Raw genomic sequence first — 25,004 nt, 5'->3', positions numbered from 1 at the left:
CAACATTAGCAAAATAGGATAATCTTCTCACAACCATTCACGCCAAATATGGGTCAGTAATCTAGGCGCTGTCCTTGGACTTGGGAGATCCAATTGTTTGTCATCTTGGTCAACTTTGTTTCCTCTATGTGTCAATTCTCTACCTATGAATTAAAGATGACTGCCTTCTGCTGCTAATAGAGATGCTGTGATGATGAACACAGTGCTGACTTCATGGATCTAAACTGTTACATAATTATCTAATACATATATACACTTGAGTTTCTTCAAATATTTTTTGCCACACCAGAACTGAGCTGATGCTTTCTTTCACATGGTAGAAACCTACTGAGGCTACCAGACCTTTCCACAACTTGCTTTACCACTGCATAGCACCAAAACAAGGTCCTGCAGAGGAAGAAAATAGGATGCTTGGAAAGAAAAGATCCAGCATAAGTAGCACTGTGACGAACCATATACAGAGAAGACTACATATAGCTGCCTCCTTCCTGTCCAGCATTGCTGCTACAGCTGCAATATTTTAGACAACACGAAAAAAACCCCGGATATGACAGGACAGCTAAGCAGGGAGATATGAGGTAAGAAGTCCAAAGCACAGGGGCTGAAGCAGGCAGCAACCCCTGCCTTGAACAGAAACTGTCCAAAAACCTCTTGACTTGGAGTCATGCACAGAGTCCCCTCTCTAGCTATACCACTTGAAATTTGCTCCCTCCCAAGTCTGCAACCTATCCAATTCACCTCTGCTTAAGAGTCACTTATCCAAACTTGGATCATGTTCTCACACTCCTTCACCCAACCTGACATTTGTTCTTACCTCACTCTACATAAAACAGCCTATAATTTCACCCTTGTGCTTCCAGTTAACAATACTCCCCCTATACCTCACCATTAACCGCCTTCCCTGGCTGCACCCACCTCCTTGCCAAGTTCTCCTCAAAAAAACCCAAACCCTCCACTTTTCTTTCCAGCAGGAGTAATCTGGTGTGCTGGTTTTGGCTGGGATAGAGTTAATTTTCTTCACAGTAGCTAGTATGGGGCTATGTTTTGGATTTGTGCTGGAAACGGTGTTGATAACACAGGGATGTTTTCGTTACTGCTGAGCAGTGCTTACACAGAGTCAAGGCCTTTTCTGCTTCTCACCCCACACCACCAGCGAGGAGGCTGGGGGTGCACAAGAAGTTGGGACAGGACACAGCCGGGACAGCTGACCCCAATTGACCAAAGGGATATTCCATACCATATGACATCACGCTCAGCATATAAAGCTGGGGGAAGAAGAAGGAAGGGGGGACATTCGGAGTGATGGCGTTTGTCTTCCCAAGTAACTGCTACGCATGATGGAGTCCTGCTTTCCTGGAGATGGCTGAACACCTGCCTGCCGGTGGGAAGTAGCGAATGAATTCCTTGTTTTGCTTTGCTTGCGCGCATGGCTTTTGCTTTACCTATTAAACTGCCTTTATCTCAACCCATGAGTTTTCTCTCTTTTACTCTTCCGATTCTCTCCCCCATCCCACTGAGGGGGAGTGAGTGAGTGGCTGTGTGGGGCTTAGTTGCCAGCTGGGGTTAAAACACGACATCTGGACAAGATGAACACTGTCCCCAGTAGCATTCTGGTAGGGTAGTTTCCCTGCATGACTAACTATTTTAATTGTTATTTGTTTTTCAAAGAGAGTCTTTTCTCCTATTTTAACTCATGAGTGTATGACAGTTGTCCATTAATCTGTCCACATTTTGACATGAAGGCTAAAACAAAAGACTCATTGAGCAAAAACCACAGTACTAACTCTTAATCTAAAGAAGAATCATTTTATGTATGGGGTCTAATGGAAAGCGAAACATACACTCAAATAAACACATCTCTAGGAGAACAATTCATGTCAGCTTATTATTTATGTTTACTTGAAGCCAGTAAACTAGAAGGAAAACCAAAACTTTTTTGGATACAAATCAGCCATGGGAAGAGTGTGTGACTTACTAAGACTTACTTGGTCTTAGCAGTCAGTCAAGAAAACAAAAAGTTATTGGAAATGCTTCATGTAATGGATTATTTCTAAAAATTTCCAGTTGTCATCTTAGAGATTTTTAATTTCATATATAAGGTAAGAAATTACTTTGGGTGGTTTTGTCTTCAAATTTTTACATAAGTCTCTATATTGTAACTATAGATTATTTTTTGAGAGTCTGTAAATTTTCTTTAAGCTTTTAAAAAATGTGGTACTCTGATCTTTATAACTCTCTTGAAGTATGGTGGAAAGGCTGCAATAGAATGTTACCTTACAGTATTTATCTGAAGTACAGAAAAACAGTGTGGATGAAGAGAATAACAGCAGACCATATATAAGCTTTCATCTTTTTTCCCTAGAGAAGCTTTTTAAAATTGTGTATGGGTCAAAAAAAAAAATTATGTATTACCTTTGGGTAATACACAGTATATCTTTAAATTTTGTCTTGGTTAAGTCTCTGAAATGGAGGCATTATGATTTATAATGTATTTTGCCCAAGATGTAAGTTGTAATAGCAGTGGGATATCAATAGATCGTTCATGCTGACTGCCTGCATTCATTTGCAGTGTCTGGAGTTAGCCCAAATGATAAGGGGGATGAATTACTTGCTTCAGCCACTGACTGATGAGTATGAACGTTGCTGCTCTTTAAGATCCGTCACCTATAATCACGATGTATAATACTGTTAATCCTTATCTATTAGAAGAATTGTGCTATCACGTTGCCTTTGACAGCATGGAATAGGGTTAGGTTACCTCGCTCATCCTTGCCAGTCCTGAGTTTCCATGAGAAACCTTTCTTTTTACATGCAGATCTTGGCAGCTGAAAACCTAAATAATGACCACTGGTACTATTCAGGACAGCTACAGCAGCATAGCTTCTTTTCCAGGAAAGTAATTGTTTGAGATGCACTCAGTTTATACATTCTGCGTGAACAGCACTTTGTTCTATAATACCTTCCACCGTTCTAATTTATCTTTTTTTAAGTCAATTTGGCATTTTATCAAATTATACTTGGAAAGGGCATACTCAACACTGTTTCCCTAACACTTACCAAGACCACATTCATAATTCCTAATTTAGCTCTAATAGATGAATATCTACCCTCAACAAACCTTCAGTGATAGCAATTTCACATGTTCCTTAAATATTGATCTGTTTCCTTGATTAAATCTTGAAGTTCAGCAAGTCTAGCAAGGTCAGTGAGAAAAATTTAGCTTAACAGTGGACTTTCCACTGACAAATTTAAAAGTCTCCTCTATGCCAAGAAGTTAATTTGTCATTGATTAAAACTTTTTCTACAACAGATTTGACCATTAACTCCATAAACATTAACACATAATTATCCTGGGGATTGGGATGATATACATTAATTACATCTGTGTGGTATCTACAAACATTGTAATGGGATGGTCTAGGCTCAATCATTCAACCCAGAATGTACCACGGAAGCATATAGGGATTTCCTTTTTGGTTTTCTGTTGAGAGAAGGACAGACAGAGTCAGACAGAGAGACAAGCGCGCGCAAGCAGACGCTGTGCGTGTGTGTGCACGCACGTGTGTGTTTACATATAGAATGAGGCCAACTAATTCTCACTTGTAAATGAACTTCTAAATTCAAAAAATTTCATTGGAAGAATATTTTATTGTACTTTCAGAGAAGGCAATCTAACTTAAAAAATACAGATATTATTACATTTCAATGTATGTATAAGGTATTGTAATAAGAGTTCCATGATTTATAAAAAAAGAACCTGATGAACCAGGTTTAAGAACGATCACTAACATAGGCTTCCTTATAGTCCACTTGCCTATAGTTCATATTGGAGAACTGCCTACCAACTCAAGATGCTCAAGAGGTCAGCATTCTTTACAATATTTCAGGTATCATTATTTCAGACCTATTATTAGAGAACTGATTAAAAAGCAATTCCACTATGCTTTTTTATTCTTATTCTTTTCACATTTCCCATCCAGGAACCTGAGTAAGGGGTTTTGGTTTGGTTTTTTTGTTTTTAAATTCATGCCCATAGTAAAGTTCTAATTACTAATAACAGTCCTTTGCTCCCCTACTACGGCAACAGCGCTAATTCACACATTTAAATTTGGCTTTTACATTAAATTTGGTTTTAAATTAACAAATTGGAAACTCTCATGGTTTTCACATATGTTTGCTTTTGTTGGGCATGCAACAGATTTGTTGCATAAATCTCTGCTTTTCTGATCTGTTTGCTACTTTAATTATTGAACAAATACCATAACTCAGCCCACACATTCAGTCCTCTCATGGTCTTCTTTTATCACATACTCATTGATGCTCAAGGTCACTTTGAGAAAGAAGGGAGGTTTACAAAACACTTATATCAGAGCTATGAGAGAACTTCTATACAGTGATATACATGTAATTGTTTTTTTTAACTCTGGTTAAAATCATTTTTTTAAGTGGTAGGAGTAGAAAACAGACTCTAAAAACACCTTCATTGAATTTTTGAAAAATGTTTGGTCTCTCAGTTCAAACTGCCCCATGCAAGCTTCAAAAGTTTAGGTTAGTTCTAAAGCAAGGGATGTAAGAGATTGTATTGTCACAGCAATGGCAGAGTTTTTGCTGTTGCTCATCTTGACCTGTACACACATATGCTGGACTGTTACTGCAATAGGACTACTCATGTTTTCAACATTGAGCCCATCCTTAAAAGATTTTCTGGATTCTGCAGTCCATCAGAGGTTTAGACTTTAAAGCAAGAGCATGTTAAATGCTTACCTCTTTGTCTCCCATTCTTTGCAAGGCATCACCCAGATGAAAATAAAAGCGTCCATCATTTGTGCCAGGCTCACCAGACTCGAGTCCTTCCTAAAAAAAAAAAAAAAAAAAAGGAAAAACTTCAGTAGGACTTCTAAAAGAGTTCATTTGATTGCTGTAAATAAGCTGCCAATTCTATGCAAGAGACAGGCTATGAAATTGGCTATAAAATATAACCACTATGAGAACCTGAAACTTAGGTTGAATGAATACAATACTTCAGTAAAAAAACATTGAGAAATGTTATCAGTTTTCCAAATGCCATGGCCTCTCCCCTCAGTCCCTCCAAGTCCCTCCAAGATGGACACTTTCCCCTGGCCCTATATACATATACACAGGCATTTTAGAAAGATGGATTAAGGTTTTATTTTGTGGTATTTCTTCCCAGACACTCAGAAGCATAGGTAAGCCCTCTCTGGATTTTTCAAGAATCTTAAGTTTGCAGCAATACTGCCAAACTCAAAACAATTTGAGATTCACAGCTGTGTATTTAATGTTAACCACTAAGAAAACAAATATTTGGTGTTTAAGAATTGATGAGTCTCAATGTACAAGTCTGTTCCAGTTCATAAGCAGTGATATTGCAATATAACTCCAACACGTATCTTAAACTGTGATTTGTGATTAGTATGCTTCTACCTTGACGTGTTTTATACATTCCAATTATATTTTTTACAGGTAAAATATTTACTGTAGGTGAGAAAAGAAAAATACCTTTAGATAGGGTATGCTCTCTGCTATCTTGTTTTCTGCCTTCAGAATGAAGCCATAATGTACTTTGGCAAAGCCATCATTTGGAGCCAGGCTTAGAACCTGTTTGAGAGCAAATGAATTAAATACTCACGTATGGATCTATGCAAATTAACAAACCTGTGCACATATTACTATTTAGTGACGCAATGACATTTGCTTCCATTGCTGACTCTCAGATAAATTCTTGGCTTGGCTGTATTTTCTTTTCCCCATTCACTTTTGTGCTTCTCCAGAAAAATCTATTACAAGCCAAAGTTTAAAGTCACAGAAGTAAAATTATTCCTGAATTTTCTGAAATTTCTGAATTGCGTTATTTTTTTGTTGTCCGTCTTTCTCCACCCTTTCTCTTGAGTTACAGCATGCTACATTACAGAATTAACACCATTAACACTTAAGTTACCTTTCCCAGGTTTGACTAATCTGAAGGAAAGCAGCTGCTTTTGAACAAGTCTACAGCACAGTAATGGGAAGCGTAGCATAGAAACATACCTGAAATAGTTTAAAATTAGATAGGTTTATACTGGTGGCAAACTACTTTTGGCAAGAGAAAATATACTACGTTGCGAAGCACAGTGAGGACAATTTAGAAAGATGCTGTAAAATAATGGTTGCATCATGTGATGGGACTGCGCAAACCCTGGGAACACAAAGGCGTTCTCAGCACGACAGTGAACGGGCGCACTCTCTGGAAGAGCTTACGCTTGCTTGGCCAAGACAAAGCTATCAGATGGTAATGCAAGGTCTAATGCAGTAGTGATTCAATGTGCTTTCACACTAGAAGGTGATGCATAAATTATTCTTGTATAGTTGTGAGCTGCACTCTTTGACCAAGACCAAGACCTAGCGTGCTGAATTAAGCTAAAAGATTTTGTATCCTGAACAAGATTCAGATAATGTCTGACTTACAACCTTACTTCGTTTTGCAGGAAAGGAAAACGCATAGGCAAATACCCAGAGATGGATATTTCATAGGGACCGTGCAAGAGAAAGATCTGTGAGTACAGGGACAGTTGCAGGAAAGGATCACTGTACGGGGGAGTGTTTCAGGGAAAGGAGGTGTGAAGCTGGCTGGCCTGAGTTCTGAAACATGTACCCTCAACGTTACTGAGATAATTTAAGTGCATTTGGTCTGCCTTAGCCAAGGGGAAAATTAGAGAATGTCTTGATCTACTTTCCAGCTCCACGTTTCTCTGATGTATATATTCAATATCATTTGTAGCTCTATGCGATATCAATTACATGGTCGAGTTAATCTGTTGTTACACCTCTTCTCTCCTTAAAATAAGGGTGGGCAGTTTTATCAGGAGAGATCCTCAGTCTGTGAGGATCATCACAAGTGCCTGGGAGTCAGTGGAATTACAGAGGTTGACAAGTGCTGAATGTCTAGCACAGTCACTAAATACAAAACAGATGAACAATTTCTCTTGCCTAAACCCATTTTTGAAGCTACTAAACCTATGCCATGGATAAAATGTCTGCATACATTATAGCCATGTCCCTTCTGCCTTTTCCAGTCACTGTCTAACCTAATTTTTCAATCAAAATAATTACAAGCAAAACCATAACAAGTCCTCTGGGCCAATTTCTCTGCTTTCTCAAACCTTATTACATACAAACTACATCTGAGCAAAAGCAAAATCAGTGCAACGTGGGTATAAAATGTTATGAGTTAAAAATAGCAGCATTTCACTTCTTTTTGCAGAAAATAATTACTATGAAGGAACAATCAATTTGAGAATCCATCTGAAGTCCATAATATGACACATTATTAACAAAAAGTGAACTTGGCAATTCATAGTAAGGATGAGCTTGATCCCTAGTATAATATGCTATCACCTTATGCAACTTATGCTTTTTGACTACAGCATTCTGTGTATAATCATTTTGATCCAAGAACCTGTACCTGCAGGGTGAAAAAAAATGACTGACAGAAATATTTATTAGCCATATAATTTCATTACAGTTCCTTTAAATATAGGATAAAGCTATCTGATTAATTAAGACAGAATAGTATTTTCTGCATTACAGTTCATTTAAACTATGCTGAGTTGCATTAAGGCATGATCTACATTCAGAGCCTCTAAAGAGAAGCGAAGAGATACAATCAGCAGAAATTACACTGGAAGTATTTAATGTAAATTGTATTACTCTGTTGCTGTTGCTGCGTGCAATATTAATTATGTTTAGAAATAAGTTTTACTAAACTGCTCATAGCTATTAAATATTAATCATGAATATAGAAATTAACCTCTGGGGCTATCAATGGCTAATTAGCCAGGGCAGAGTACTGTGTTAATCTGGATATTCTGCTTTTGGTACCTGAGATAGCTCAATCAGAGCTGGCTTATGCATGTCTGTATAATGCTGCACTGAGCCATGCAGACATGCCTCAGCATAGCAGGCAGAAAAAGTGCTACTAGCAGAGTAACTGGTCTTATAAAGTTCTCTTCCTCTGTATTTTATCATAATCTGTAGATCTTCGAAAACAAAAATATCTCTAAATTCTACTAGGACTACTTTTAACATTATGTTTTCTTTGAAAATAAAAATAGCTCTGAATATCTACTGGGACCATGTTTAACGTTATGTTTCCATGTCCCTAAGTGTAATGTTCAAAAGAAAATGCTTTAACATTAGAGGAAAAACTGAAATCCTTTCCAATAGGACACCATTTTCCATTTGTGATTCAGCACAAAGTCTGGCAAATGCTATTAGAAACGTGTATTTTTTGTCAGTTAAACCATACCACGTTACAGTTGTAAGTACAAAACTCTTGATCTGAAGTTCAGTGTTTATACACATCGCTTCTGTAGCTAAAAGAAGAAACATACCCTATTTAAGACTTCTGAAATAAAAATGTGAGTATAACACTTTGACAGCTGCTAAGACATCACAAATTTGGAATGGAAAACAAGAATTGAAAATAAGTAAACTGGCTATTAAATGTAAAGCAGAAAGTTTTCATTCACTAGGATTCCTTGGGCATCTATTCAATTCCTTGGACATAATGCCAGCTACAGCTAGCCTGGTCTGAAATGGTATGTACTGTAATCCCAATGTAGAGGACAGTGCCTGTGAAGGGTCCAGCTGATTGCATGTGCTCAGCCCATGCCTAACACAAACTGCTAACACTGAATTAAGACTGAAATGTTATAGCAGGAAGCAAAGGAGGACATGGGTACCTAGCAGATTCCCAGGAAATGGGAAATTTGGAGTCTAGATTCTCCTGCACAGAAGAGCGTTCAACTCTTGCCTGGGGAGCAGAAACAAGTACCACATACACAAGAAGTTAGACAACCATGAAGAAAAGAATGGGATCCAGAGGGGAATCAGCAAGAAGCTGAGCCTTTAGTCGAACAAGGGGTATGTTCTCTTGAGGATGAGTCCTGAGCTCTGCTCTCTCTCCCTAGATGCCCATGCCTTTCGCATTAAAGAACACTTGACTAAAATGTATGAACAACCTTACAGTGGGAACCAGAACCCAGGATTCGTAAATATTGGAAGCATCTACTGTGCAGCACTGAATTCATGCTCTTGTCTGTGCTGTCTTATGTTTTCTGTCAAATTACTAACTTGTCCTATACTAGCGAGGAGGATTTAATCATACTACAGAAGTTTCCCAGGTTTCTCAAAAATCATGGGAAGAGTAAGATGTCTCCTGAAGGCTCCTAGAACCACTCTTCACAGTTTGCCCCCCTCTTTATTGACTATACACAGAGCTCCAAACCATATGCCAATCACTTTCCAAGTATGCATTGCAACAGCTGAGCGAAGCGCTCAAGAGCAGACCATATGGCCCTTAAGCAATCTGCCCAAAATCATGTAAGAAGCCTTCAGTATAACCAAGAATAAAAGCAGGTACACGTGAGCTTCTGCCTGTTTCTTTGACTGTATTTCCTTTCTTAAAATTCTTCATGTAAATTTATCCTGAATTACAACAAAGAAAAAAAATTACATTAATGTGTTGGAATTCAACCTGAAGAATAGTCAGAATATGGACAAAACCCACATGATTTTTAAAAAGAATAAATCCAACTCCTTTTAAAAGGTATTTATTTGTGGTCTTTTACAAGGACAGAACATCACTATCTATTTCAGTGTTTAGTGAACTGCAAAACAGAGTAATTATACTGGATAAAGTCTATGGAAGCATGGAAAACAATATATTAAAAGCAGAACTGTTCTTATCTTGCATATCTGTTCTTAATCCGAGCAGTATACACTGCTTCTGAAGTATGTCAAACTCAATATCAAAGTAATTATATAGCAAACTCATTACCTTCTTCCATTTATAAAAAATCCTGTTATTATTGATATTGAGAAATTCTACTATCTATATTGTTTGCAACAAAATAGTGAAAAATTGCAAAGGAACATCTTGCCCAGGAGGAGTATGTTTTCGTTTTTTCAAGTTCCTTGCAGCTTGCGAAGCAGGTTCAGTTAATATATTCTATCTTTAAAAGCTGATGTTTCCAATCCTCTAAGAAATTTTGATAGCAGGCCAAAAATTATTGAACAGAAATGTTTTATGGAGGGACCTACAAAGTAGCTAAAGTAGCAAAGCAAACATTATTCTGGCAACATCTGACTACCAGAGGAGCTTGAGGAAAAAAACAGTATTATCAGGGTTTGGCTCCTGCTTCCAACGATGTGGTTGAATGTCCTCCTTCTCTTTGAGAAACCACCAGAGATAAGAATCCCCTCAGACTCCCAGATGTGGGGGATGGAGAACCGGGCCTTTATTCTCAGGAGGTGGTACTAATCATGCTGACACGTCCTCAGTCTACATAACCAGCCAATTACCGTATCACGTCTGTACTAAATAAGCACTGCAACAAGTGTGCCAACATCAACAAGACCATCTCCGAGCCGGTGCTGACGGCTTGTGCTCTACCAGTGACATCAAGCTCCGCATCTGTCAGAGAGTTTCCAGATGTTAACGGGGTTTCTAGATCACAGGAGCAGAGTGGCCCTTCCTGGCAGTGATAACCATAGTATAAGATAGGAATATAAATCCAATGAACTGTCCGCACTGCAAGCGTCATGAAAGAAAAACAGAATTTAGGCTGCCTACAAAAATCATGAAAAACCAAAGGTTAAATAGCTGTGTGAGTACTGAACTACTTTATCACATGGTTAGAGATGGTGTTCCTGTAAAAAACCAGGCTTATTTCTGCTTTCCATGTCTTGCAGATAAGACTTCTTTTATACTATGCATTACATCTATATATGTTGTCAATATATTCCAAACCTGGCTACCAGAAGGTATAAGAAATCAAATATTATTAAGCATATGAAAAACATCTGCATTTCTCTGTCTATAAGGAAGAACATTCAACATGACAGTATCAGGAAATCTGAATTAAAATAAGAAGACAATTAAGAACTGCACTAGAAAAAAAATCATGTCTATATTAACCCTTCAAAACCAGACATGCAAAATGTTTAACAACCAAAAACGTTAAAAGCAAGCAACCTTTAGAATGAACATATGAATGCAAATAATATTTTTCCTTGGCTGGAATGGAAACTCACCTCTTCGTATACTTTCTTGGCATTGCTGTTATCTCCTATCAAGAGGTAACCAACACCAAGATCATTCTTGAATGAAGTATCACTGGGAAACAGTTGAACTAATTTCTGTAGAGTAACCAGGGAACCTCTCATGCGACCTAATTTGATTGAGCAAGACTTAATTACAACTACAGATTTGAGTAACAGTAGTAAGACACTTACACAACATCTAAGAAAACACAAATCAGAGCCAGGTATTCCGCTTTCACTAACGATCAAGAAGCAGAACTTGAAAAAAAACTTGTGCAGATAGGAGTATATTCAGCTCCTTGGTTGTCACTGGGGGTGTAGCTGTACAAGGAATATTTCAGGAAATCACTGCGAATGCATATCATGCAGTGTTATGGTAGCCTCTAGTGGAGAACCGTTCACAGTGTAGCAGTGACAACATTATTTAAGCTTTGGTTGCTCTTTCATACATAGATGTCAGTGCTCAACAAAACTAGGTAAACGTATCAAAATAAACTTCGTCTTAATTGATTAAGTAATTAAACGCATTTCTAGCATTAAGCAATAGTTCCACTATATTTCCATTATGAAATTAATCATGCTTTACATGCCTAAAATTACATTCCTTGACTTCCCAGATGAGGTCTTGCTGAGGAACAGCAAGATCAAAACAAGTTGATATTAAAATCCAACCCATGGGAACAGAACTCTTTTCTCCAAAGTTGACTGTGCCTCATATTCTAATCAGCACTTCTTGTAAATCACAGAATTGAGATCTAAACTTTCGGATGTTATCCCTGAGTTCAACTCCATTCTTCCCTATGTTTACTGAAAATTTATTCTGGGTATGTTTACTCTGTGTATGTCATTAATTTCCTCATGATTTCCCTCAGCTTCAGTAGAAAAAGAACATTTTCTTCTTTGCCATTAATTTCCTCATGATTTCCCTCAGCCTCAGTAGAAAAAGAAGAACATTTTCTTCTTTCTCTGTCAAAAATTGTTTTGACCACCTACCATCATAGCTTCTCATAGCACCTAGTGCACTGTTGTCTACAGGCACTATTGTCATACACGCAATTATATACACTAGTTCCCTAGAAAAAATTTAAAGAATTTAAAAATATTCTTCATAAGTATTTAAGAGATTAGGAACACAAGTCCTACCAAAAATTCAATGGAATTGGCGCTTTTAAATCCTTAGTGATCTTTTGAAAGTCTTGCTCACACAACTTCCATAATTTTTACACCATCCTCAAATCTTACCAAGAAACTGCTGCCTGTCTGCTTCTCGTTTCAAGCTCAGTTTTATTAGATCTGAAGGGACATTTGGCAGACTAACCACCTCATCATAGGTGTTGATGGCTTTTTGCAGCATCTCATTACTTCTCATTTTCTCAGCTAAGTCATCTTCAGACTAGAAAGAATCACAAAACCATTATTAGAACACTTAATAACCCATCAGTCTTAAAACTAACTCAGTTTTCTTAAAAGGCAAACTATGCAATTGTTAGACTAGGGGAATAATTTTAGAATTATTTTTAATCTATATAATTTTGGCATAACAATGGAAAATTTATTTGGTTGTGCTTTATGGTAAGGCAGATTAGAATTACTGTTAATTCTTGTTTCCTGCAAACTGTTTGAAAGCATAAGTACAAGAAAATTGGAACCTAAAAAATACATTAACACAGGTTTTTGGTTAATATTTGTAGAAGTCATGATTTCTGCTTTTGAAAATAAATGAAGCAATCTGTTTCAATAATATGGAAGAAATGTAAATCGTTGCCTACGGATTATTTGTATACTAAGCCTCACACTGGCAATAATACACAGATCAAAACACCAACAAACACTGCTTTCATATATTCTGACACAAATTTATTTACAGTCTTTCTTGGAAAAATAATTAGGAATTGGCTTTACTCTTGCATATGTTGATAGAATATCTACCCTACAACTCTTTAGAACTTAAATTCATTCATCAAGCTCAGGAGCAGACCAAAGGATATACGAGATCTCCACTGTGAAATTACAGCTTCAGTGAGGCCAATGGAAGCTACTACTGATTTCATTTGTGGTATGGCACATTCATAATTTGTTTCCACAGCTGAAAAAAAGACAACTATATCTCAAATGCTGAATTTTTAAAGCATTACTTTGAATTGTTTATACAAATGCATGCATTTTCATTCTTCCCAAATGCTTTATTTTTATTGGTTTATGTTCTTAAATCAATTAGCAGAGCAAGGTGTAGGTACATCGCAAGCACTGCAGGTGCAGAAGCTTCTGCCGGTCTATCTAAATTCACTGTTGTAACAAACACATTAACTAAAACAGCTTCAACTGTGCTAGATGCATATGCTGTAGTAAGTAGTTAACATCTGGAATCTTTTTGCACTTCTGTCCTTTACTTTTTTTCCTCGGGTTACTTTGAAATTGAGTATGGGAAATACCAAACAATATGGTTATTCAGCCAAAGAGTTCATCAGCCTGTTTCAGAGATAACTTCAGAAATCAGTTTTAAGAAATAAATTATTTTTCTGACGTACATTCACTAGGAATTTGCTTTTCCTTTTTATTGAGGGAATTGCAGGGCAAAGAATAGTAAAAGATACATAAGTAAGAAGCAAAAATTGTCAGCATAAAATCTGCATAAATTCACCAGTATAGACACTATAAATAATATAAGGAGGTTTAAGACCTATCTACTGTTCTTTTCAGCCTTAAAGATGAAAAATATTCTACAGAAATTGTTAACAGCTGGCCTAAGTGTAGCTCCAGAAATCAAATCAGAAATTGCTCAAAATTCTGAAAAACACTTCTAATTATGGAATCTTTTGCAGAATTTTGGGGGAAACAGTTGCCTTTTAAAGCTATTACAAGATCCAGAAAAATGAATCCTCATTTCTTATTAGAAACTGAACCTACAAAATTAGCATGTAATGTTGGTTCATGGTTTAAAGAAATGGAGAAGTACACTCTTGTGGTGAATTCATGGCCTTTACCCTTATCCTTCTCTGCAGTTTTACCTTTAGTTAGTGACGAGAGATAGCAAATTTGTATGTGTTGCGTTGGTATAAACACCCATTTAAAAGTAATACGGTGTTACAGTGTAAATCCTAAGAATAATCCATCTGTCAGTGAAGCCCATGATTTTCCCATTCCTTCAAACAGCTTCAACTTACACACACTGGATTCAATAAGTTGTCATTGGTCATGTTAATGTCAGTGTTCAGTAAAAAGACTTGTATGAGCCTACAAAGGCTACTGAAAATGGAAATGAATTTATAGCTGTTTTTATACATTCCCAGGAAGTGTATGCTAATTACGACTTCAGATCTTGATCTGTAAGACCTTTTATGCATTACTAAAGTAGTAGGTTGTGACTACAAATTGTTGTAAAAGGACAAATGAAGTTGTGTCACTGTGGGGAATTCTGAATGAAAATAAGCTTCACAGCTGGCTTCAATGATCTGCCCTCCTCCCTAAAAGCAGTGAGGTAATGAGGAGGCAGGAAGCATATTTTCTTAGATATAATGAGTAGATTCATAAAAAAGGTAAATATTAAAAGCGTAAGTTAACAGAGCTAAGTCCATCATATATATGAATCAAAGTGGTCTCCTACTGTAAGAAGGTAAATAGTTCAGCAGACTATCCCTCACACAGAGCACTAAAGTATTTGGTCTGCTATGTATCAAGTGCTTGTGTGACAGCTTTTTGGATAATCATGGCTTTGGTTTTAGCATGACTATTATTAACCAAGTGAAAACTGGTTGTGACTCCAATTCAAGTGCCTCATTAATTGTATAACAGCACAATTCCCTTCTACGGTGAGGGTTTCACTTTGCTCATCTTGATTAACAGGAGTTCAAGCAGTCCTTTATTACACCTAGTGCAGTGGGATTATCCTACTACTTATGAAAATACAAAGAATTATTCTCTTTTGAGACATCCTAACACGGCTCAAAAGTATTACAAATGCAGAGCTTATTTTCCAATGCTTTTTCTTTCCTTGGATGAGAACATCTGAAACAGAACTCATTCTAATTAAGCCTCCTTGCCTATGAATTTGGGTTCTTTATCCTTTAACACTCTCTCTATAAAAACTCCAAATCCCCTTCCCTATTCCCACTAAGCAAAAAGCAGCATTTAGCCCAGAGCTGACTGATGGGTTGATTTACCAGCTGCAGCAAACAGTATGTAACATCTAAGTTCTGCCTGTTGTTCCTGCATTAGGACATTAGCTGGGATTTATCTCTTACCATTCGTCTGACAGTTTTCATGACATCTACAGGATGTCTCTTATTTTTGTGTTATTTACAATACTTCCCACTAGATTAAAGTTAGACAAAAGCTCCCAAAGTAATTGAGGAAGGATAGAGGACTGAAACTGATACAATATAACAGACTCACATAATTCTTTTTTTTCCTTAGGAAACAACCATAAAATTATAACTGAAGTTTGACGGGGGTTTAGAACTCTTGTTTAAAAGGGTTTATTTTAACTTTTTTAACATTTATGGCTCTTTTTTTTAGTACCTGTGCTTTCCCATATCTTGCTCGAGGACTCTGTGGATATTGACTCACTAATGCTTCAAAGACCCTTAGAGCTTCTTCAACTTTTCCCTGAAAGATAGAGATATTTATCAACATTTCTATCTAATAAAAATGCTGAGGGATGCACGACCTATTAACACATTAGTTTCCCCAATTAAAAAAACAAAAAGAAAAACAAAAAAAAATGCAGACTGAATCAACAGTTTTCACTCATATTTTTCTTGGGACTGCCTGCTTATTCAAGAGAAATCCAGTGTCATTATTTATGAAACAATATTATCCACTTCCATGGTTAAAATGAATAGCTTTGTTTTTATTTTACTCACTTTCCTTTTATTGACTGGAAAAAATGCTGAGATAACAACAACCTGCCTATAGCAAAATGGAAAGATTCTATTACTAATAACAAAATCCAAACTGAATGTAACAAAGAAAGCAAGTTCTATACCTACTTAGAAATTTCCTCTTTGCGTACCTCACATGACCAGCAGTATCGTAACTATGGCTCTTCTAGGGGAAATACTAGACTCATCCATAGTGAATGGCTGTTTCCTCCAAATGTTTTGAATAACAATGTCCCTCAGGACACCTCACGTGCTCTGTGTCTCTTCCCTGTCCCATACAAAGTCCAAATGTAACTATGGTATTCTCACGATTGCTGCTGACTAGCAAGTAAGGATGGAAGTTGAGAAGAACCAGCTGCACTGTTAAATAGGAGCTGAGCACTGCTCAGCAAAATTTGGCATCGGATCTTGCTGCCACTTCCAACTCTTACAGCTTCATAAAAGTGAGGGATTATTATACACAACTGTCTTGCTATCTTCAAATATTACATATGTCTGATTTGTCACTAAATTTATCCCGCTTCCTACAAGACAAATATGACTGTCTGCAACTCACCAAGAGACACAGGCAGGAAAAGAGAGTCAGCCAACTGACCCTATAGGCTCATCAAAAGTTTCTGTTATGCCTTTCTCTGATCAACCAATTGTTTAAGTAACAAGAAGCATGAAAATGCTTTTTATTTTTGTATTCTAATACGTAAACAAGGCTCCTAGTGAAGAGCAGCAGCAGAGGCAGCCTGAGGTTAGTGCTCTCTGTGTAGTAGCCCTTCAGCCCCATCATACACCTACAGGAACTCTGGGGCTGCATGGATAGCAATATAAAGCTAAATCTGCAGTCAGTCTTCTGAAAATCAAGAATAATCATAGAATCACAGAATCATTAAGGTTGGAAAAGACCTCTAAGATCATTGAGTTCAACCATCAACTCAACACCACCATGCCCACTAAACCATGTCCCTAAGGGCCTCATCTACACGTCTTTTAAATACCTCCAGGGATGGTGACTCCACCACTTCCCTGGGCAGCCTGTTCCAAGGCCTGACCACTCTTTCAGTAAAGAAATTTTTCCTAATATCCAAGCTAAACCTCCCTTGGTGCAACTTGAGGCCATTTCCTCTTGTCTTATCGCTAGTTACTTGGGAGAAGAGACCAACCCCCACCTCGCTACAACCTCCTTTCAGGTAGTTGTAGAGCGCGATGAGGTCTCCCCTCAGCCTCCTCTTCTCCAGGCTAAACAACCCCAGTTCTCTCAGCCGCTCCTCATAAGACTTGTGCTCCAGGCCCTTCACCAGCTTCGTTGCCCTCCTCTGGACACGCTCCAGCACCTCCATGTCCTTCTTGTAGTGAGGGGCCCAAAACTGAACACAGGATTCGAGGTGCGGCCTCACCAGTGCCGAGTACAGGGGCACGATCACCTCCCTACTCCTGCTGGCCACACTATTTCTGATACAGGCCAGGATGCCGTTGGCCTTCTTGGCCACCTGGGCACACTGCCGGCTCATGTTCAGCCGGCTGTCAATCAGCACCCCCAGGTGCTGATGACTGAAGAGTTTTTGTTTATTGTTGGGTTTTTTTTTCTTTGTTTTTCACAGTCAAGTTATTAAATTCAAAACTACCAAAACTGCTTGACTGATGTTAAGGTCTTGCTGCCACTGGTGAGGAGCAGGAACACCGGCTTCGTGCTGTAAGCAGCTGTACGGGAGCAGGCACACAGGGGACACACAATTCCAGCAAAAACAAAGCCTACTACAAAGATTTGCACCTAATGCTCATGAAGCATATGAACACTTACCGAGAGATCCACATTAACACACACATATTATTTAAGTGCTCTGATAATAGGTGACTTCAGTACTCAAATGGACAACAGTGATAGGACAGTGTGATTAACTGAAGCAGTTTTTTCATGACAGGAATTCAACAGTTAAGCTAAATATTTTCAAGGTTAAAGGTGCGCAAACACACGTGAATAGACACACACTCATGACTTCAAAAAATTTAAGATAAACTATCCAACAGAAATGAAACTTGAAGGAAAAACATGCACTGAATATTTAATTTTAAAAAGTTAATTTCACAGAAAGTAATCTAAAAGTAGTTTTCCCTTTTTTGAAGTTAATTTGTTAATTTTTATTGTATTCATTTTTATCCGCTGTTTACAGTCCTGAGGGAAAAGTTCAAAACTTACTTTTTTACGTAATTTTTCTGCAGCATCTAGTTCAGCTTTAATGGTCTTATCAAACTTGTTTAAGAGCTTTGGCTTCTTCTTTTTAGCTGGAAGAGATTTAAAGACATACAGTTCATTACTTCTTTTGCATTTCACAGCAATTGTTTGGAGCAACCTTTAACTAGAGACTAGTACTGTGCTGGTAAGGTGTACGATTTTCAAATAAGGCAGTTTCAAAATACACTGAAAAGAAGTTGATTTCTTATTTATTACAACCACAAACTCCTGAAAAAGCAATCTTCAGTCATTCAAACTGAATAATTTCACAGTCAAGTTTTTGATAAAGCATTTTTCATCTCATAGTCAAGGATTTTTTTCCAAATGGTTCAATTGACATGGAATAACAGAAAGAACTGTTATTTTTCCACATCTATATGGTATTATGAAAAATATAATTACCAGAACATGTTAATAACATATAGGCACAACTTTAGAAATGTCTACTATGTCTAAAACAATTAAAAGAGTTGATAGAAGTCATAGTTACTCAGGGTAGGAGCGACTCAAAAATCATGTAGCCCAACTTCCTGCTGAAAAGAGGTTCGATGCTGAATGTCTGATCAAGACCTCTTTAAGTTTCCACAGCTTAGCAAACTCTCACACAGTAGCAGAGCAGCAGCAGTATGTGGCAAACCAGTCTTGAAATAAATTGCGTAAAGTAAATTGCGTTTGAAGCAAATTGAAGTAAATTGTGTCAATTTAAACAGCTATTTACTTCATAGCAGTTCACTTTTAAACAATGTCTATTTTGGTTGCATTAAGTATACTAGATGTTAAAGAAATGCACTACTGAAGGATATGACAGCAGGTAACTGCTTTTTTCCACATTTGCTACAGCTAAACTAAAAATTAAATTAATTAAAAATTAAACTAATTAAAAAAAAACTTTTCTGACACAAGTAAGGGAAATATGTATTGGCTGACACAAGTAACTACTAGCTATATATATCTGTAATTAGTAGCACGTATTTTTGCTTAAATTATGCATTACTGTTTTCTCCTCTATGGACAATAAGTCATTAATAGCATGAAAAGAAGTAACATTATTATTTTCTTTGTAGAAGTTTAAACAGGGAATGCCGTAACTGGTATGCGTAACGCTAAACCCAAACACCATACAGCTTAACATCACAAGATTGCTGCAATGCGGTAGCAAGTATTTTGGATAATCGCTACAAGGTATTGTAACTGGTCATGTTTTATTCTGCTTCCCAAGTCCTCAGGTGCACTGTTCAGGGATGACAAGAGCCATCACATGCTACTGGAAGCTGTGCTCATGATTCATTAAATGATACTTTCTCTCTGAGACTCCAATCCTACACAAAGCTTTAGGCAGACAAATCACTTCGCCTATGTTAAACGTCAGAGAAAGACCAACACCTTAGTTAATGCTAAACCAATCCTGACCCCATCCAAGCATTAAAGGATCTCATGAGTCTGAGCTGCTTCTGTACAAGATAAAAAAAAGAAAAAAATTGACCACCTTTGATTCTTTCTGTGCAAGACTTTTACTGTCATTTTCAACACTGAACTTGGACAGCTCTGCATGGAGAGAGTTTTTCTTATGTTACCTTTAAAAACTATTCTGCAGCATTGGTATGCACAGTTAAACAAATGCTATTGCTTTTCAGGGGCGGGGGGGAAATATATTTTAAGCAGGATTGAAGCTATCCTACTAAATTCCGTTTACTTATTCACAAAGGTCGTATGAAGCTTTAAATACAAAAATGTCTTAAGATCTATAAAGGAAAGGTACTAAAGAAGCAGTGCATTAGGATTATTATATCCCTGTTGATCCTTCTAATAATAGAAGTGACTAATTTTCCAAGGCATTAGCTACCAAGAAGGTAAGAAGGAAAAAACTGTCTGACATACAGGAGTTTACTGCTTTTTCAGAATAAATCACCAAATAGCTCCTTTCAAAACCAATATATTGGTTTTGCTCCCCTAAACACTTCAGGGTTTCATTGTACCTTATGACTTTAAATCAAGCTTTTATACTCAAGCACACAATAATGCACTTAAGGAATGTAGTTATCATGGAACTGAACTGACCAAAGAGATGCTTTACTTTTTTTTTTTTTAATATAATAATACAGATGGTTTTAATGTCTTTTGTTCATTCCCCGTAAATAATATAGTAGAAATGCATTTCAGTCCATGGCCAATTCCAGTCTTGGTATGTCTTACTTTAATATTAACCATTCCATAGGAAAGCAATGGGCTTACTGCATTTTCATACAGTTAATGATGATAATGATTAAGGAGCACAGCACTGGCTCTGTTCCAAGTGTTCATACCCCTTGAATCCAGCAGAAGTCAGAACCAGCTCTCATCACGAGAACAAGGATCCCTCCACCCCAGACTTTGAGTCCACAGTGACTAACAGGTATGGACAGAAGTTTCTGACATAATGTCACTGGGCCTGAAAAGAACAAACCAAAACATGCAAAAGGTTTGTTGGGTTTTGTGGTTTTTATCTTTTCTCTTCTGAAAATATGCCAGCTCAGTTTTTCAAGAACCATTGTTATTTCTAAGGCCTGGCTTGTTCAACAGTAGGTGTGGATGAACCCGGAAGCATCAGCCCAAGGAGCCAATACAAGCAAGTGTCCCTGAGGACTTTTTAGGTTGGTTGAGCTCACAGCTGCTACGTGAAACTGTCATTTGTTGTTAGCAGGTGTCATGGTTTAACCCGGCAGGCAGCCAAATCCCACGCAGCCGCTCGCTCACTCACTCACTCACTCCCCTCCCCACCCCCCGCCCCAATGGGACAGGGAGAGAATCAGAAGGGTAAGAGTGAGAAAAACCCATGGGTAGAGATAAAGACAGTTTAATAGAACAGAGAAAGGAAAATAATAATAATAATAATGATAATAATAATAATGATGATAACGATAGAATATACAAAACGAGTGATGCACAATGCAATTGCACACCACCCGTGCTGACCGATAACCAAATAGCGATCGCTACTTCCTGGAACACGCCTACCATTCATATACTGAGCATGACGTCACATGGTATGGAATACCCCATTGGCCAGCTGGGCCAGCTGTCTCGGCTATGCTCCCTCCCAGCCTCTGCTTGGTAAAGCATGGAAGCTGTCCTTGACTAGCAGGGCACTTAGCAACGACTGAAAACATCAGTGTATTATCAACATTCTTCTTATACTAAATCCAAAACACAGCACTAGGACGAAATTTAACTCTATCCCAGCAGGAAAACTGAGGCATGTCAGTTCCGCTGGGTACATGATCTGGGGAGGTTCCAGCAGGACATCACCACTAAACACTCAGTTTGTTCCTGTTCTCTAAGTAGGAGGCTGTACCTACAAGAAATGATGTAAACCACAATTAACATGTCAATTCTCAGTTCCTATGGCATGAATGAAAATCTTTATCTAAGACTGGCCAGTTACACAGAAACTGTGTATTCAGTAAGAGAGGCCAGCTATTTGTCAGCTTTCTAATTTTCAGTATTTATGGAAAGATGTAGTCATTTGGTCCTTCTCAAGCCTGGTAAGCATGGCAACAGCGAGGTTCCTTTGAGGCAATGGAAAGAAGCTTTCCCGCCCACCAAGAAACTCCTACTGCCTGTGGGACACTGTTTCCACAATTCCTTTGAGTTTACAAGGAGATGAAACAGAAACAGCTCAGAAGAAAGAGTGAATGAAAATCTTACAAGTCTGTGGCACAAAGATATGACATCTTTCCCTTTCCCTGGTGATGTGTTGGAAGAACCTTTTTGCCACCCTCCATCACAAGAAAGTGTTATCTTCCCATATTCAGTACAATTATATATCAGCTCTAGACCAGCAGGAGATCAATACGAAAAGCTGGAAACGAGCTGTTAACATAAATATTATTCAGCTGCTAGGCACCAATATAACACAGTAAACATTATATAACGAGCAATCATTTTCATCTCCCATTCTACTCCTACGTTAAAGGATTCACCGGGGAGCTTTCAGTGTAACCATCAAGCATTCCTCTATATTAACCAGATAGCCTGCTATCTCCCTGCAGGGGTATTTTAATAAATTATCCATTGCCTCCTTCTAGTGTAATAATCTTTTAGCAGATGTGACCCAATATATTAAATTCAATGTTACAAAGAAGTTAACTGTTTTCAGAGGGAAAAAACATGTAATTTTTCTTCAATGACTTACAGATTTCACCATGTAGCTGAAATAATGCACGATCACACAACTCCTAGGGTGATTTGTAGTCCAAATCTGGTTGGGCATTAAAATGGTAATAATTCTTTTATACATCGTACTACGGTCTTGCAAGGATAATACTGAGGATTTTCAGTAATGGCCTTGGATGTAAGGATAGGCTTTCTATCTAGGATTGCTGTTGTAGGATTGATGAAGACTCCCTCAGAAAACAGCTTCCACTGTCAAAGCAGCAAACTAGGAAGAAGTCTTATAAGAAACTCCATGCTAGTTCTTTCTGTTGGAGAATAAACAATGGCCAGTGATGACAAGCAATCTCATGTCTCCCTTATGTATTAAGATACAGAAGGAAAAAAACCCCAAACCCCGAGAAGGAAAATATTTCGGAAGCGGTAATGTATTAAATGTGCAGTAAACTTAATAGCCTGTAATGTCATCCAATGAAAGATGATGAAATAGCTATTTTATATACCTATTTTGGCATATGAAAACTAAAATACCAGGCATATTTTATGGTTTTATGTTGAAAGGCACCTCGTCATCACCAAAAGCAGTGACAGTCTTTTTCTACAAAGGACAGAGAAATATATTTCGAAAAATAACGAAGGCACCGCTAAATACTCTTCAGACCACAAGAGCATCACGTGAAAAATAAGGAAAAGTAACCCAATTATTAAAGGTGATTGAATCACTTACTTTTGAAGAATGGTTTAAACATATTTTGTCTTTAATTGTTAGAGGGGGAGCAAGCGGGGCAACATTTACATCTGAATAAGCAAGAACAAAAGGGAAAAAGGTACTAGTAACGAGTTTGCCACTGGAAGAGGGGCATATACCACTCTGTAAAAAGTGGCTACAGAGATGAAAAGAATAAATTATTTTCTATATCACCAAAGTCAGGACAAGAAATAAAAGGCTTAAAATTGCTACAACAGAAAATTTGGCTTGAACATCTGGAACTAGTGTCTCTGAACAAGCATTGTAGAACAGATTGCTGAGGATAGTTGTGGAATTCTAATTACTAGAAATTTGTAAGAACAAGTTGTATAAGCAACTGCCAGGAACGATGCACACAGTTGATAAGGCCTTTGGTCAACAGAATAGACAAAGTAAGCTTCAGGTTCCCACCTAGCCTTATTTTCTACAATTTCTATAATATACTGCTATATGTCAACACGCTTTAGTGCCAAGACTATAATTACACAGGGAACTTCCATTCTCTCATTTGTTAATTAAAGAAACTCTCTCAGAAGCTCGCTGTGCCGGCCATCACTGTGACTGACATTCCTCCTAGCCCTATGCCAGCAACAGAATATTGAAGTTCAAAAATAAATGGATCAGTTGCAGATTATCTGATTTGTCTAACAATCATGCTTATGTTCTGCAGCTTCTACTCAACCATTAAGCTTCTGTTCATCTCCTTTCTCTTTCCTTCTCCTGTCATCCCCTTCTCAACCTTGATGCCCTACCACATTTCTTCCTTTTCATTTCTACACTTGTTCACACTCTGTTCCTTGGTCCAGCTCTTCCTATTTATCCCAACTTGTTCTTAGATACCTGTCTTCTTCCACACACTTGTTGCTCATGCCCTTCTTCAGGGGTCATTTCCCCTAAACTCCATTGTCTCAAATCCCTGTTACTGACTATCTACTCTACTGCTACTCTTCGTCTCTGCTGCATAGTTCAGAAAATGATTAGGGCTATAAGCAGCCATGAGACTGACCCAAGGAAAGATGAATGCAAGTGCCAAACCTCTCTTCTGTCACATAATTACATATGCCCCATACCAAATGGTGTTAACAGAACATACGTATCACTTTGCAAGAAACACTTCACCTGTTTCTATACATGATGCAGCACTGTGTTAATTACCTGCAAATTATCACAGCCTGAGCATGAAGCAATACAACTACTTGGCTCAGCAGCAGTACCTGATGGCATAGCTCTTTGCTCTCTAGCTAACAGTTCATTCATTTAGTCATCACTTGAGAATGTCACCAGTGCAGCGACAGCTTAAAATTAAGGCAACTAAATTTAGGTTTCTCTATGTAGGCACCTAAACCCTGCTATAATCTTTAGAAATCTAGTCATTACAGTCAATAGAGTGTTAAAAAAGTGAGTTCAGCATGAAGTGAACACCTACTAGCTGGTTAGCTGAAGGCTCCGCTGACTGTAGAGATGGCCATTGTATACAACGCAGCTTGGACACCACACTGGCACATGCAGCCACATGCACGTGCCTGGAACCGAGTCCCATCCAGGCTGTTCTCCTCACTCATTGACATTACTGTTAGATGACAACTCTTCCTCCTGCAAGCTGTTTGGGACCCAGTAGTGTGAACATTGAAAGACTCAGGAAACGGTTCATTCTTTCTTTCACGACCTGTTCTCACAGAAAATTTCAGAGCTGCGAAGGAATAGCATCAGAGGAAATCCTGCTCAGGTCTAAAGGTCTAGACCAGAACATGCCACCCGCTTTGAGACAAGTGGAGATACAGCAGCAAACAGCGCCTGGGCAGGCGATGGATAATGAAATTTAGCAGCCAAACTCAAATGTTTCTTCACTGATGACTATTAGCCAGCATGTGCATGTGTGAACCAATATTTTTTCGTCATTAAT

General features: G+C 37.9%; 1 protein-coding gene across 2 annotated transcripts in view; it reads right to left on the bottom strand.

Annotated features, from left to right (window-relative positions):
• ASPH (aspartate beta-hydroxylase) overlaps nt 1–25,004 on the bottom strand; it is a 118,222-nt gene that overhangs the window by 18,837 nt on the left and 74,381 nt on the right. For both annotated transcript variants that reach the window (XM_075141786.1, XM_075141785.1), the window contains 6 exons: nt 18,169–18,254; nt 15,619–15,705; nt 12,343–12,493; nt 11,092–11,228; nt 5,518–5,616; nt 4,765–4,854 (listed from right to left, as the gene is read on the bottom strand). In XM_075141786.1, coding sequence (XP_074997887.1) covers nt 4,765–4,854; nt 5,518–5,616; nt 11,092–11,228; nt 12,343–12,493; nt 15,619–15,705; nt 18,169–18,254 — 650 coding nt within the window. The remainder of the gene's footprint in view (nt 1–4,764; nt 4,855–5,517; nt 5,617–11,091; nt 11,229–12,342; nt 12,494–15,618; nt 15,706–18,168; nt 18,255–25,004) is intronic.

The sequence above is a fragment of the Calonectris borealis genome, chromosome 2, assembly GCF_964195595.1.
Source record: "Calonectris borealis chromosome 2, bCalBor7.hap1.2, whole genome shotgun sequence".
In the NCBI taxonomy this organism is placed as follows: domain Eukaryota; kingdom Metazoa; phylum Chordata; class Aves; order Procellariiformes; family Procellariidae; genus Calonectris; species Calonectris borealis.
The sequence above is the reverse complement of the archived record's forward strand: the minus strand, read 5'-3'. Positions and strand labels throughout refer to the sequence as shown.